Genomic DNA, 16,327 nt, shown 5'->3' with positions numbered 1-16,327 from the left:
TGTAGATATAAATCCATATGTATTCCTGTTAACCCTTTGGGGCCTAGTTCCTAGGCCTTTTGTGTATCCATATGCTCTCGCGCTACCGTCCACAGGATGGATATGGGGTGCACAATAAACTAGCCACTTCGGTGGCAAAATCTAATCTAATCGCAAATTCATCCACAAAACTTTACAATTTTTCCTTAGATATTCATATAGTCACTAATAAAAGAATTCAAAAGCAATAATTTATAGGTGGTTTTCAGATACAGATTATGACCCAAGAGAAGATTCAGTTCAGGCACAACACTTCCTATCTCGACTCACAGCGCAGGAACTCACACAAGTCCTAACAAAGTTGACAGATATACAAACAGTACCTTATATGGATCATTCAATTATAGGAGTGTGATAATGTTATAAGAATTATTGACAATATGTTAGGTAAGAGGACACAAGTGCAACTAATGTGACATTTTATTGTGGAAACGTTTCGCTCTCCAGGAGCTTTGTCAAACCATTAACTACTGGGCAATAAAATGTTGCATTAGTTTCACACGTATCCTTTTACCTAACAATTCTAGGAAGGGTGAAGGCTTGACCCATGGTCTGCTAGTTGCGAGACATACACTAAGCTCCCAGCTAGGCCTTATTCCTAGGAAGCATTAACAGAGCCTCTTCCTAATGACAGCATAAGTCATCCTAGAATCATTCACAGAGTCTTCAAGACAATAACATTACACATGTAGGAATCACCTAGTTTGGGATCTATTCCTAATACAGTGGTTGAAAACAGACAAGGCAAAAGGAACTATACAGATCTGAAGAGCTTTTAAAAGAACCTTTATGTCTACTGAGCCTTCCAATCTTTTACTGAGGGTCAAATATGACATTCAAGTAACACTCCCCAATTAAAAAATCCTCCTAAAATACAGGATATTAACAATAGTTGACTTATTATAGGCAATATAAAAAGAAAGCTGCTCACAGAGGCCTTCATTATGCTCATTTAGGAAACTAAAGGACTATTTTCAATGTCCAATAAAAGACCAAAGAACCCCAACATATGAGAGACTTTATTAACTCCCTCTCTGGTTATGCTAATGCAAGGCTACTGTTAAATCAGACCAGGAAAAGTTTCAGTACCGCAAAGTGCTCAGGTTTGAACCTACAGAAACAAAAGTGTGTCCATTATTGAGGAGATGTTAATACATAGTGCAACATTCACCCATGATTAGGCAAATTATTTTCCTGCAGTCAACAATACAGCATTTGCAAGCCACTAGCATAAATAACAAGGTAAGATAATCAAAACTTTATAAAGTGTTATTACTTCTTGTGGATTACTAGGCTCAGCAAGGATGGCATATTCTATATAGTCCTGTTTCTGAATGGAATGAAATGAACTGTGGATTATTTCCATGAACGTTTTATACAGTTCAGATAATTATCTAGGAAACCAAGATGACTAACATCTTGGTTTCCTAAGAGTCAGTTTAGTCATCAGATGGGTTACAGAAATCTTCACACTGATCCTATGGGTGTTTAAAATGACAACCTGAATCATAAAAACAATAGGTAAAAAAAAATCTACCCAATTTCAATTTTTCTTCGTTGATGATATGGCCTAGACAAATATAAACAAAAAGTATAGTATTACATAAAAAAAATGATCAGCCAGAGCCACTTTTATTTTATGATGAGCTGGATCTCAAAGTTTTGGCACTGATGTAACCACATGTACATACAGTGGTACCTCGAGTTACAAACTTGATTTGTTCCAGAAGGCTGTTTGAGTGCCGATACCGAACGAATTTGTTCCCATAAGGAATAATGTAAATTAGATTAGTCCGTTTCAGACCCCCCAAAAATACACTTACAAAAGCACTTACAAAAATACACTTACACAATTGTTCGAGTTGGAAGTTGTTCAAAACTTGAAGTACCACTGTATGTAATATATGGTTATATCAATGAATATGTAAAGAAGTTTTGGTTTACTGAATGCAAAACTGAGCACAATCTAGCATAAAACTCCACATTCAGAGCTTCCTGCCTTGCAAGAAAGTGAAAATATCCAACAATTAGTCTCAGGGCCTGTCCAAAGACATCTTATGCATTTGTAGCTTTCATGCTCATTTTTCTCAAATGTTATTGAAAAATGTCTCTAATTAATAAGGTTAATTAACACAGTTAGTTACAGACTAAAGTTAATTACAGACTAAAGTTCCTCTACAGACAGGCACAGTGTCTATCAACTGAGGCTAACAGGACCCTATGTCTAACTCTCATAAAATGTATTGAAGACTACTCTTGCTCTTCATGGTACTCTGCCTTAACAAAAAACTAAAAGATAAGCTACAAATCACCCAGAACAAAATGGTGAGATTCCTTCTGGACCTGGGTTCAAGACAGCATGTAGGCCAGAACTGGACACGCTGAATGTTGAAGACAGAGTAAAACAACTAAAGCTAAATTACGTTTATAAAATTGCTCACAACCAGTGTCCCCACTATCTTACTTCCAATTTTGTTAAGGCTTGGAACCAAAGAAATTATAGAACTAGGGGGAGGGGGAACAACTTTGCAGTACCTACAGTCAGTGGTCAGGCTTAAGATACATTTTTCTATACAGCAATAAAAGAGTGGCACAGACTGCCTGTACATGGGTGACTCAGTTTTTAGCAAGCCGCTAACCAGACTGAGAGTCGAAGATCAAAATGAATTTTTTATGAGAGAGCCACAAAATTTGATTAACACAAGCCTATCCGATGTTATCCTGACGCCAAATGACTTCGAACAGGCGATAAATGACATGCCCATGCACTCTGCCCCAGGGCCAGACTCATGGAACTCTGTGTTCATCAAGAACTGCAAGAAGCCCCTATCACGAGCCTTTTCCATCCTATGGAGAGGGAGCATGGACACGGGGGTCGTCCCACAGTTACTAAAAACAACAGACATAGCCCCACTCCACAAAGGGGGCAGTAAAGCAACAGCAAAGAACTACAGACCAATAGCACTAACATCCCATATCATAAAAATCTTTGAAAGGGTCCTAAGAAGCAAGATCACCACGCATCTAGAAACCCATCAGTTACACAACCCAGGGCAACATGGGTTTAGAACAGGTCGCTCCTGTCTGTCTCAACTATTGGACCACTACGACAAGGTCCTAAATGCACTAGAAGACAAAAAGAATGCAGATGTAATATATACAGACTTTGCAAAAGCCTTCGACAAGTGTGACCATGGCGTAATAGCGCACAAAATGCGTGCTAAAGGAATAACAGGAAATGTCGGTCGATGGATCTATAATTTCCTCACTAACAGAACACAGAGAGTAGTCGTCAACAGAGTAAAGTCCGAGGCAGCTACGGTGAAAAGCTCTGTTCCACAAGGCACAGTACTCGCTCCCATCTTGTTCCTCATCCTTATATCCGACATAGACAAGGATGTCAGCCACAGCACCGTGTCTTCCTTTGCAGATGACACCCGAATCTGCATGACAGTGTCTTCCATTGCAGACACTGCAAAGCTCCAGGCAGACATCAACCAAATCTTTCAGTGGGCTGCAGAAAACAATATGAAGTTCAACGATGAGAAATTTCAATTACTCAGATATGGTAAACATGAGGAAATTAAATCTTCATCAGAGTACAAAACAAATTCTGGCCACAAAATAGAGCGAAACACCAACGTCAAAGACCTGGGAGTGATCATGTCGGAGGATCTCACCTTCAAGGACCATAACATTGTATCAATCGCATCTGCTAGAAAAATGACAGGATGGATAATGAGAACCTTCAAAACTAGGGAGGCCAAGCCCATGATGACACTCTTCAGGTCACTTGTTCTATCTAGGCTGGAATATTGCTGCACACTAACAGCACCTTTCAAGGCAGGTGAAATTGCCGACCTAGAAAATGTACAGAGAACTTTCACGGCACGCATAACGGAGATAAAACACCTCAATTATTGGGAGCGCTTGAGGTTCCTAAACCTGTATTCCCTGGAATGCAGGAGGGAGAGATACATGATTATATACACCTGGAAAATCCTAGAGGGACTAGTACCGAACTTGCACACGAAAATCACTCACTACGAAAGCAAAAGACTTGGCAGACGATGCACCATCCCCCCAATGAAAAGCAGGGGTGTCACTAGCACGTTAAGAGACCATACAATAAGTGTCAGGGGCCCGAGACTGTTCAACTGCCTCCCAGCACACATAAGGGGGATTACCAACAGACCCCTAGCAGTCTTCAAGCTGGCACTGGACAAGCACCTAAAGTCAGTTCCGGATCAGCCGGGCTGTAGCTCGTATGTTGGTTTGCGTGCAGCCAGCAGCAACAGCCTGGTTGATCAGGCTCTGATCCACCAGGAGGCCTGGTCTCAGACCGGGCCGCGGGGGCGTTGACCCCCGGAACTCTCTCCAGGTAAACTCCAGGTAAACATGTCAAAGACTGTCATAGCATGAGCCAATTCAAGAAGAGAGCCAAAATGTACCTTATGAATAAGGCTACAGACAGGGGGGAGAGTGATTTCTCGCATACTTAACATATATACTATAATCTGATCCTGTCTTTAATGTCAATGAAAATAACTACAGTCTCTCCTCACTTAGCGACGTACTCATTTACCGATGACTCAGCCTTACGACGGGCTCTCTGACTAGTTTGCATACCTAAATAATTTATATTAGAGCTGATTTCTTCTATTTTATTTATTACAGTATACAGTACACTACTGTATAAACCTTTAAAAATATACCAGAAATGTTATAAATGGTGCAAAGGTGACATTAAAACAATATCAAAGATGGTTGACATAAACCCCCTACCATTATAGTATGCTCCTCACTTAGTGACAAATTCGTTTACCGACGTGGTCTTAGGAATGGAACTCCATCGTTAAGTGAGAAGAGGTTGTAATTTTACCCCTCCCCTAGCATATCTTCTTTTATTATAACTGCTTTTACATAGTTAAGATACTTACCTATTATTAACTTCTAAATATAAATAATACTTATTACAAGGACCCCAATGGAAATAAGTCACTTTGTCTGACTTTATTGGGTTATCCCAGGTTCTCTACACATATGCTGCTATATATGATAATCTATATAACTGTATTTGTGTATACCTGAATAAACTTGTTTGCCTTTTATATATATGTGATACAGTACTGTATTATAAAATGCCTGTCTTGCAGTGACAACTACCTCCTCCAATCTTAAAGGACAGTCCTGATTCAGATGCAGCACAGAAAACAGGAATCTATTAGAGAATGGAAGGTAGGAGGTGTTATATCTTGGAGATTGGTTATCCTGTGATATTTAACTATTGTAAGAGAATATGATCATCACTTAATATTATAGCACGAAAGTCCCCGTTTATAGCTAAAATAGAGACTTTCGGCGTTATATTATTATCTGTTAATGTATAAAAATACCATGGTATTATCACTATTATTATTATCATTATTATTATTTGTTGGTAGGATTTCTTGTGTATATAGAGCATACATGTCTTGGAACCATCAGGTAAATTGTTCAATTGTTTATGTCCGGCTGACTGACGTTTGGGTCAGGTGATCCAACCTGACGATGGTTCAACGGACTGGCAGGTAGTCAGTCCGCTCTCTGTTCTAGCCTTGACAACTGATCATATATTGGTTCTCTCTTAGGGTGTACAGTTTGAATGGATTTGAGAATTAGGCTCTAGAGGTGACTCAGTTTGTTCCTCATTGCTCTGAAGATTGTTTTGATATTTATATTCTTGGTCAGTTCAGTAATCCATAGAGAAACGTCTTCTCAGACAAACTCTTGCTTTCTACTTACTTTACAGCCGGATTCAAAGGTCTTGTTGAATCTTGTACATTTTGTAGTTTGAGTTTACACAGTCTTGTTAAGACAAAGACGTAAATGTTAGTGAAGACTTAATTACAGGAAGAAAAATTAATCTTCCTCATTAATGTGATATTTCCATGATTTTGAACTAAATACTATATATATTATTGTAAATTTATTGTACAAAGTATTGAGATATAATATTAGTTACAGAGAAAAGATAAAGTATTGTATTTAAATACTTTAATAAATTTGAATATTATTCTATGGAGTTTCCCAGTTGAAATTATTTCCCCTAGACTCTAAAATACCTTTAACTAACTGATCCAAAATCTTGTTGCCTATGAAGAAAATAGTAACAGACCACATTCTGAAGTTCTTTATAAAATTTCTTATTCGCAACAGGAGGCAAAACTGAGAAGAAAGTGGTAGGATGGTCTGAAACTGAGACAAGTCTTATAAATGGTAATCTCTATCAGTTCAGTGTCAAATGCTTTCATTTTTATCTCACCTCTTTATCTGACACTCTTGTATTTTCTTCACCTGAAATGGTTTTTCTACTCCTTTCTCTCTGTTGTGAGCTAATTCTTCAGGATAGATTGAAACATCCCATACAAAAGTGTTGCTGCCACTATATACCTATATATTCCTCTTTTTTCTTTCCACAGAATCCTTAACATTCCAGCTATAATCAGAGCAGGGCAGTTCTAGTACACCATGCTAGAAACCACTTTCCAAGAGATAGCATGAAGCACAAAACCACAAACACAGGCAGGTCCTACACACCAGCTGCCCCAACATACAAAAAAGCCATCTAGTTAACCCTTCACTACCCTTCTTAGCCTTAAGCCTAACATACTAGACCACAGCCTGCACACTGCTACTCAAGACTACCATTTTAAGTACTACAAACAAAGTGAGCAACAAGCACACTAGACACCCATATTTTGCCATCTTAATCAACACACTAGACACCCATATTTTGCCATCTTAATCAACACACTAGACACCCATATTTGGCCATCTTAGCACACCAGACACCCATATTTCGCCATCTTAGCATACTAGACACCCATATTTAGCTATCTTAGCACACTAGACACCCATATTTGGTCATCTTAGCATACTAGACACCCATATTTGGCCATCTTAGCATACTAGACACCCATATTTAGCCATCTTAGCATACTAGACACCCATATTTGGCCATCTTAGCATACTAGACATCCATATTTGGCCATCTTAGCATACTAGACACCCATATTTGGCCATCTTAGCATACTAGACACCCATATTTAGCCATCTTAGCATACTAGACACCCATATTTGGCCATCTTAGCATACTAGACACCCATATTTGGCCATCTTAGCATACTAGACATCCATATTTGGCCATCTTAGCATACTAGACACCCATATTTGGCCATCTTAGCATACTAGACACCCATATTTAGCCATCTTAGCATACTAGACACCCATATTTGGCCATCTTAGCATACTAGACATCCATATTTGGCCATCTTAGCATACTAGACATCCATATTTGGCCATCTTAGCACACTATACACCCATATTTGGCCATCTTAACAAACATACACCTTGTACACCATCTCTGAAGAGACTTTACATGTGGCAATGGACTTTTTAGATAGAACTGTTTGGTTAGGAATTAAAAAAAGCCAATTTATGTAGAACACAGCTAAATCATAATGAAGGGATATCATTGGTTCTTTGCACCACAAAAATATCAATTGATATAGTATAGCAACTGATGTCCTTTACAGGAAAATATCCAAAATACAAGTCACCAGCCTACATTGCCAGCATAGCAGAAATTGTGGTCAACCCAAGGTTTCTTTATTATTATTTTCACACTTAATAATAATAATAATAATAATAATAATAATAATAATAATATTTATTTCTACAAGTACATGTACAAGGTATACAGGCTTGGTTGACATCAATGACATACTACTATACACAAAGCCCCTTCTTATGCAGAGCATTTTGGGCAAATTAGGTCAATTTTGTCCCCAGGATGTGACCCGCACCAGTCAACTAACACCCTGGTAATAATTTTACTGCTAGGTGAACAAGGGCAGCAGGTGTCTTAAGGAAACATGTCCTAATGTTTCCAGCCGTACCGGGGATCAACCCCCCGGACCTCAGTGTGTGAGCTGAGTTCGCTACCAATCGAGCAAGGGGACACTTCCTATTAGTAACCACCATGGACAATAATAACAGAAAATAACCATATTTCTTTTTCCTATATCAATCACTGATGGGCAAGAACTCTTACCTCTCTTTCAAGACAAAATATATTCATGCTAAGATGCATTCTTCAGACAACAGACTAAAATGCACGATTATAAAATTACAATTAAAATGAACCCTCAAATTAATGGACTAAGTAGGGAAGATGGAGTGTAGGTTATTGTTGTCTGTGTCTGTAGAATCTGAATTATAAAACTCATTTTTCATGATCTTAACATAAATGAACAAAGTTGAGAATCAGCAGATCTGGCTCATTGATTCAGAACAGCACTGACCACTAAGAATATTTTTTTTTTTTTTTTATTATCACACTGGCTGATTCCCACCAAGGCAGGGTGGCCCGAAAAAGAAAAACTTTCACCATCATTCACTCCATCACTGTCTTGCCAGAAGGGTGCTTTACACTACAGTTTTTAAACTGCAACATTAACACCCCTCCTTCAGAGTGCAGGCACTGTACTTCCCATCTCCAGGACTCAAGTCCGGCCTGCCGGTTTCCCTGAACCCCTTCATAAATGTTACTTTGCTCACACTCCAACAGCACGTCAAGTATTAAAAACCAATTGTCTCCATTCACTCCTATCAAACACGCTCACGCATGCCTGCTGAAAGTCCAAGCCCCTCGCACACAAAACCTCCTTTACCCCCTCTCTCCAACCTTTCCTAGGCCGACCCCTACCCCGCCTTCCTTCCACTACAGACTGATACACTCTTGAAGTCATTCTGTTTCGCTCCATTTTCTCTACATGTCCGAACCACCTCAACAACCCTTCCTCAGCCCTCTGGACAACAGTTTTGGTAATACCGCACCTCCTCCTAACCTCCAAACTATGAATTCTCTGCATTATATTCACACCACACATTGCCCTCAGAAATGACATCTCCACTGCCTCCAGCCTTCTCCTCGTTGCAACATTCATCACCCATGCTTCACACCCATATAAGAGCGTTGGTAAAACTATACTCTCATACATTCCCCTCTTTGCCTCCAAGGACAAAGTCTCCACAGACTCCTAAGTGCACCACTCACCCTTTTCCCCTCATCAATTCTATGATTCACCTCATCTTTCATAGATCCATCCGCTGACACGTCCACTCCCAAATATCTGAATACATTCACCTCCTCCATACTCTCTCCCTCCAATCTGATATCCAATCTTTCATCACCTAATATTTTTGTTATCCTCATAACCTTACTCTTTCCTGTATTCATTTTCAATTTTCTTCTTTTGCACACCCTACCAAATTCATCCACCAATCTCTGCAACTTCTCTTCAGAATCTCCCAAGAGTACAGTGTCATCAGCAAAGAGCAACTGTGACAACTCCCACTTTATGTGTGATTCTTTATCTTTTAACTCCACGCCTCTTGCCAAGACCCTCGCATTTACTTCTCTTACAACCCCATCTATAAATATATTAAACAACCACGGTGACATCACACATCCTTGTCTAAGGCCTACTTTTACTGGGAAATAATTTCCCTCTTTCCTACATACTCTAACTTGAGCCTCACTATCCTCGTAAAAACTCTTCACTGCTTTCAGTAACCTACCTCCTACACCATACACCTGCAACATCTGCCACATTGCCCCCCTATCCACCCTGTCACACGCCTTTTCCAAATCCATAAATGCCACAAAGACCTCTTTAGCCTTATCTAAATACTGTTCACTTATATTGTAACCTGTAAAATAGTACAGTACTATACAGGTATTGTAAATAAAAATGAAAAAACTAGAAGTACTGTACAATAGTATTGTCATGCATAGAAGAGGAAAGTGCACTAATTTTACAGTAATTTACTTACCCTTTGTGGTGGAGAGATGAGGTGTAAACCAGCACATACCCATGCCACTGAAATGGCAGACTCATCTTTCTCATTAGTTCAAATTTCTGCTTAATACTCAGATTCACGTATTTCCTCTTGGCAACACTACTTGCTATAGAAGCCATTGTTAATTGCACCTTACTTAACCCTTTGACTGTTTCGGTCATATATATACGTCTTACAAGCCACCGTGTTTGACATATTTTTTTTTATTTTTTATTAACACATCAGCCGATTCCCACCAAGGCAGGGTGGCCCGAAAAAGAAAAACTTTCATCATCATTCACTCCATTACTGTCTTGCCAGAGGGGTGCTTTACACTACAGTTATAAAACTGCAAAATTAACACCCCTCCTCCAGAGTGTAGACACTGTACTTCCCATCTACAGGACTCAAGTCCAGCCTGCCGGTTTCCCTGAATCCCTTCATAAATGTTACTTTGCTCACACTCCAACAGCATGTCAAGTATTAAAAACCATTTGTCTCCATTCACTCTTATCAAATACGCTCATGTACGCTTGCTGAAAGTTCAAGCCCCTCGCACACAAAACCTCCTTTACCCACTCCCTCCAACCCTTCCTAGGCTGACCCCTACCCCGCCTTCCATCCACTACAGATTTATACACTATTGAAGTCATTCTGTTTTGTTCCATTCTCTCTACATGTCCGAACCACCTCAACAACCCCTCCTCAGCCCTCTGGATAATAGTTTTGGTAATCCCACACCTCCTAATTTCTGAACTATGAATTCTCTACATTATATTCACACCACACATTGCCCTCAGACATGACATCTCCACTGCCTCCAGCCTTCTCCTCATTCCAACATTCATCACCCATGCTTCACACCAATATAAGAGTGTTGGTACAACTATACTCTCATACATTCCCCTTTTTGCTTCCACGGACAAAGTTCTTTGTCTCCACAGACTCCTAAGTGCACCACTCACCCTTTTCCCCCACATCAATTCTGTGATTCACCCCATCCTTCATAGACGTATTAATACGCATAAATTCTAGCAGCTTCAAATCAAGCAGGAGAAAGTTGGTAAGCCCACATGTGAGAGAATGGGTCTCCATGGTCAGTGTGCACCATATAAAAAAAATTGGGGAGCCAGTGGTGCATTGTGGGAATGCCATTTCAGTAGTCCTCGTTCAGCATGCCTAGCGGTAAGAAATATGTGACTACCCGGCAAATCTGGGACTCTACTCTTCCCAAGTGATGCTCTAACACAGATGGAAGTGTCAGTGAAGATCAATTTCATGGTTTTAAGGAGTTTGTGACCAAAAGCAATGCCCAGGAAACCAGAAGAATGAAGGAGAAAGAAGGAGAATGAGAGAGAGAATGAGAGAGAGAATGAGGGAGAGAAAGAGAGAATGAGATAGAGAGAGAATGAGACAGAATGAGAGAATGAGACAGAATGAGGGAGAAAGATAATTAGGTAGTAGAATGGAGGGGAAGCGAGCATCCGACCCCATTGTTTTGACAGGCGGTAGGGGGAGTGAGTAATGAGACAATATGTCATTTTGACAGCTGCTGACCCTGACTCAGAACAATTAGAAGTGCACACACTCACACACAACACAAGCTTGCTGAAGATAATAGCAGTTACATGAAAGTATCCAGTGACTGTATATGTGTATATATATTATAGAAACCAGAAGGCAGGAAGGAAGAAAGGAAGGCAGGACGAGATGAAAGGAAGGAAGGAAGGAAAGAAGAAGTAAGGAAGGCAGGTAGGTAGGATAGGAAGGAATGCAGGAAGGAAGGAAGGAAAGAAGGAAGGAAGGAATGTAGGAGGAAGGTAGAAAAGAATGCAGGAAGGTAGGAAGGAAGGAATGATGACACACGACCATTTACCTAGGATAACTACCTAACACAACTGCTTGCTAATACTTTGAGGGAAAACTGCTCAGACGAGGTGTTTTGTCTGTGCACATAAAAAAAAGGCCCACGAAAATGCAGACACACTCGTTTTGTGTGAGGAGTGTAAAACACTATTGTGTATGAGCCCATGTTTCAAAGAGTTCCACAAGCTGCAGAACTTCTAGGAACATGTCCAGTGACTGTACATTTGTATATAGCAATGAAATCATGAAACAAGTGATTTTAAATAATTTACCAAACTGCAGCAGGCCAGGACTCGACCCTATGAACCTTATACCGCCTCCAGAGACAGCACAATGTACGTATCACCTTACCACTTGAGCCAGCGATCCTACAAGATCACGCATGCAGCTGAGCTACATGTTTTTCTCGTGATCCAAGGACACTCGTGGCAGTGGTATTTCAAGGATTAATTTCAGCCTCCTCCTGTTTGAATACCCACCTCAAGAAGCAGTCTATATAGCAATGAAATCACGAATCAAACAAGTGATACATACATTGTGCTGTCTCTGGAGGCGGTATAAGGTTCATAGGGTCGAGTCCTGGTCTGCCGCAGTTTGGTAAATGACATTTGTATATATATTATAAAACAATAGTAATAAAAAAATTTTGTACTGTTTGTTTGTGTAAACAAGTTTTGTAAACAATATATTGATAATTATGTTTGTGTGCTTATTGTGTTGTATACAACAAGTGTATATATGTACATTGCACCTTACTTTGGACTCACAGGCCACGTAAGTTACAAGAAACCTTGAAATGAAAGTAAACGAAAGTTCACCGGGTTAGCGGCATTCGCCACTATTGTCATACACGGCTCATTTTCTGCCAACTTTACACCTCTCTATCTTGATAAGTACTGATCACAAAATATTTTTTGGGGGCTTAAAACAATCAGAAAATTAATCTTAATATTTTCATTAGAATTTTTTTTTTTTTTAAATTCTTCGACACCAGGAGACACTTCAGGATTTGGGGTTGCGACAGTCAAGGGGTTAATATGTTAATAAAGTCAAACAAAAAGACTGCAAATCCAAGAAAAATTGGAGACTGAATGACAAGTATGTGTATGAGCACAGACAATAGTGACATGGGCAGCCTGTGGCTCAGAGATCAATGTAAACAGATAGGTCCTGGACGAGAACACTGGCCTGTACTGGACAAATGTTGAAACCATTGGACATGTCCCACTGATTTGGAAAACTACTGGACATCAGCGCTACTAACAAAATCCAGACTCTATGGATTTTTTTCCATTTTGTCTAATGATTCCAATGTCTGTCTGGCCAGTTTTTTGTTTGTAGCTTCCAAAATCCATTAAATGGGGGGCCTGTTAATTCAAAGTTAGAATGTATTTCAAGTTGTACTCCACTCTTACCTGTTGTGTCCGTAAAGCATCAGCAATGGTATCAATGAACTGTGGAGGATCAGGCCACAGTCTCTGCTTGCTCTTAAGACTTCTTTGCAGCAGCTTCCCATAAGGCTCGACAGGATAAACTAGCAGAGCAGAAACCACAGATAATTCCATACAGTAGCATCATCAAACACGATGTAAAAATACTACAGTATCAGCAACTCCTTCATAATATGACGACACAAAAAATCATATTCCACCAGCACATACATCATAAGTCATATTCACAAGAACATGTCATAAATCATATTTCACAAGTGCTCATGTCATAAATCATATTTCACAAGTACTCATGTCATAAATCATATTTCACAAGTACTCATGTCATAAATCATATTTCACAAGTGCTCATGTCATAAATCATATTTCACAAGTACTCATGTCATAAATCATATTTCACAAGTACTCATGTCATAAATCATATTTCACAAGTACTCATGTCATAAATCATATTTCACAAGTACTCATGTCATAAATCATATTCCACAAGTACTCATGTCATAAATCATATTCCACAAGTACTCATGTCATAAATCATATTTCACAAGTACTCATGTCATAAATCATATTTCACAAGTACTCATGTCATAAATCATATTCCACAAGTACTCATGTCATAAATCATATTTCACAAGTACTCATGTCATAAATCATATTTCACAAGTACTCATGTCATAAATCAAATACACAAGTACACACATCATAACTTTGCAGCTTCTCTTCAGAATTTCCCAAAAACACAGTATCATCAGCAAAAAAGTAACTTGGACAACTCCCATTCTGTATTTGATGCCCCATAATTTAATCCCACCCCTCCCATAACATCCTAGCATTTACTTCTTTCACAACCCCATCTATAAGTATATTAAACAACCATGGTGACATTACACAATCCTGTCTAATACCTACTTTTACTGGAAAGTAATCTCCCTCTCTCACACACCCTAACTTGAACCTCACTATCCTCAAAAAAACTCTTTACAGCATTTATTAACTTACCACCTATTCCACACACTTCCAACATCTGCCACATTGCGTCCCTATCCACCCTATCATAAGCTTTTTCTAAATCCATAAATGCAATGAAAACTTCCCTTCCTTTATCTATATACTGTTCACTTATATCCTTCAGTACAAATACAGTGGTACCCCGAGTTTCGTACAGCTCCCAACTCGAACAATTGTGTAAGTGTATTATTGTAAGTGCTTTTGTAAGTGTATTTTTGGGGGTCTGAAACAGACTAATCTAATTTACATTATTCCTTATGGGAACAAATTCGTTCGGTAACAGAACTCGAACAGCCTTCTGGAACGAATTATTTACAAAACTCAGGGTACCACTGTACTTGGTGTACCCATTCTAAAGTCTTCTTGTTCATCTGCAATCCTGCTCTCTGTCTTACCTCTAATTCTTTCTATAATAACCCTACCATACACTTTACCTGGTATATTCAGTAAACTTATTCCCCTATAATTCTTATAATCTCTCTTGTTCCCCTTCCCTTTATATAAAGTAACTATAAACACACTGCAAATCCCTAGGTATCTTTCCTTCTTTCATACATTTATTGAACAAAAGTACCCACCACTCCAAAACTGCTTTTAACATTTATGTCATGATCCCATCAGTTCCAGATGCTTTACCCCCTTTCATTCTACATAATGCCACACACACCTCCCCCACACTCACATCCAGCTCTTCTTCACTCTTAACCCTTTGCTTGTCGCAAGCCCCTTTCTGAAACTGTCATTCTATGTTGCAAAATTTTTGGAAAAAAAAAAAAAAATTCTTATGAAATGATAATCTTTTCCCGGTGGTAATGACACCAAAAGTACAAAATTTGGTCGAAAACTCATAGAATTACGCTCCCGCGAAGTTAGCGGTCTCGGCAACATATACGGATCATCAATTTCGCCGACTTTGAGCCCTGTTTTTGGCCAATTCCGTTGTTCCAGCTGACCAATCTTATAGCTATTTCTTTAGAACTCCATTTTTTCTATCAACTGAGTACAAGAAACCACCCATTTACCGATTTGAACTGCCCAATAAAGTGGTCAGAAATTGGTAATTTGGCCAATTTCACACAAATTAAAAAGATGCCAATTTCAAAATAGAGTCCAGAATAAACAATGTAGACATTCTTGGCACTAAAATAACATATCTTCAGTTCATTAGTCACGTTTCTATGCCCCTCTTATATTACTATTGCTTTCTATTTTGACTTTTTATTCATACAAAAAAGACAAAATTTACTGTTATTGTAAAAATGGTATAAATAATATCAGCGCACTAGTGAAAGTATATTAGACTTCCCAGTTGATGTGTAATGAACATGTGGTGTGATTTGCTTACTCTTGAACATTGGTAAAAATCAAACATTTCTGCTACTTTGAGCTTAATTTCAAGGTCGTTTTCATCGTGAAACTAATCAAAATCATCTCTATTTTTGCAATATGTTTTCCATTTTATCACAAGAGACCATGAAAACGAGAATACAACGATAAACACTATACGAAAATACACCTCAAAGTCAGCATTTTAATCCAAAAAAACGGTCAGTTTTTTTTCTCATTATGCACTGCGTGCTGCAGGATTTTTTTTATGTGGTGCACAATGACCACATAGACCCATTCTCTCACATGTGGGCCTACCAGCTTTCTCCTGCTTGATTTGAAGCCGCTAGAATTGAGTATACAGTGGACCCCCGCATACCATTGGCATTACATAACATTAAATCCGCATACCGATACATTTTATCGCTAAGATTTTTGCCTCGCATACCGCTAAAAAACCCGCTCAACACTGTTCGTCCAAGACGCGTCTAATGTGCGGCCTGGGCAATAAAACGGCAATCAAGCAAGCTGTTCTTGCCAAAGGTTCAACTGTGTTTTCGAAACAGAGATCGCAAGTGATGGAAGATGTTGAGAGACTCTTATTGGTATTGATAAATGAAAAACAGATAGCAGGAGATAGCATCTCTCAAGTGATCATAAGTGAAAAGGCTAGGAAGTTGCATGAGGATTTAATTAAAAAAATGCCTGCAACTAGTGATGATGTGAGTGAATTTAAGGCCAGCAAAGGTTGG

The 16,327-nt window shown here is 39.0% G+C and overlaps 1 protein-coding gene across 2 annotated transcripts in view; it reads right to left on the bottom strand.

The window, feature by feature from the left end:
* Positions 1-13,145: 13,145 nt before the first annotated feature.
* The window catches only part of LOC128697712 (serine racemase), an 80,598-nt gene continuing 77,416 nt past the window's right edge, over positions 13,146-16,327 (bottom strand). Inside the window, exon 6 of one of the 2 annotated variants that reach the window (XM_070099763.1) lies at positions 13,146-13,324. In XM_070099763.1, the coding sequence (XP_069955864.1) occupies positions 13,161-13,324 (164 nt within the window). In that variant the 3' untranslated portion in view covers positions 13,146-13,160. The remainder of the gene's footprint in view (positions 13,325-16,327) is intronic. The other variant, XM_070099764.1, reaches the window with a different exon arrangement.

Source organism: Cherax quadricarinatus, chromosome 68 (assembly GCF_038502225.1).
Source record: "Cherax quadricarinatus isolate ZL_2023a chromosome 68, ASM3850222v1, whole genome shotgun sequence".
NCBI classification, from domain to species: Eukaryota; Metazoa; Arthropoda; class Malacostraca; order Decapoda; family Parastacidae; genus Cherax; species Cherax quadricarinatus.
Note: the sequence above shows the minus strand (reverse complement) of the source record. Positions and strands in the feature narration are given on the sequence as shown.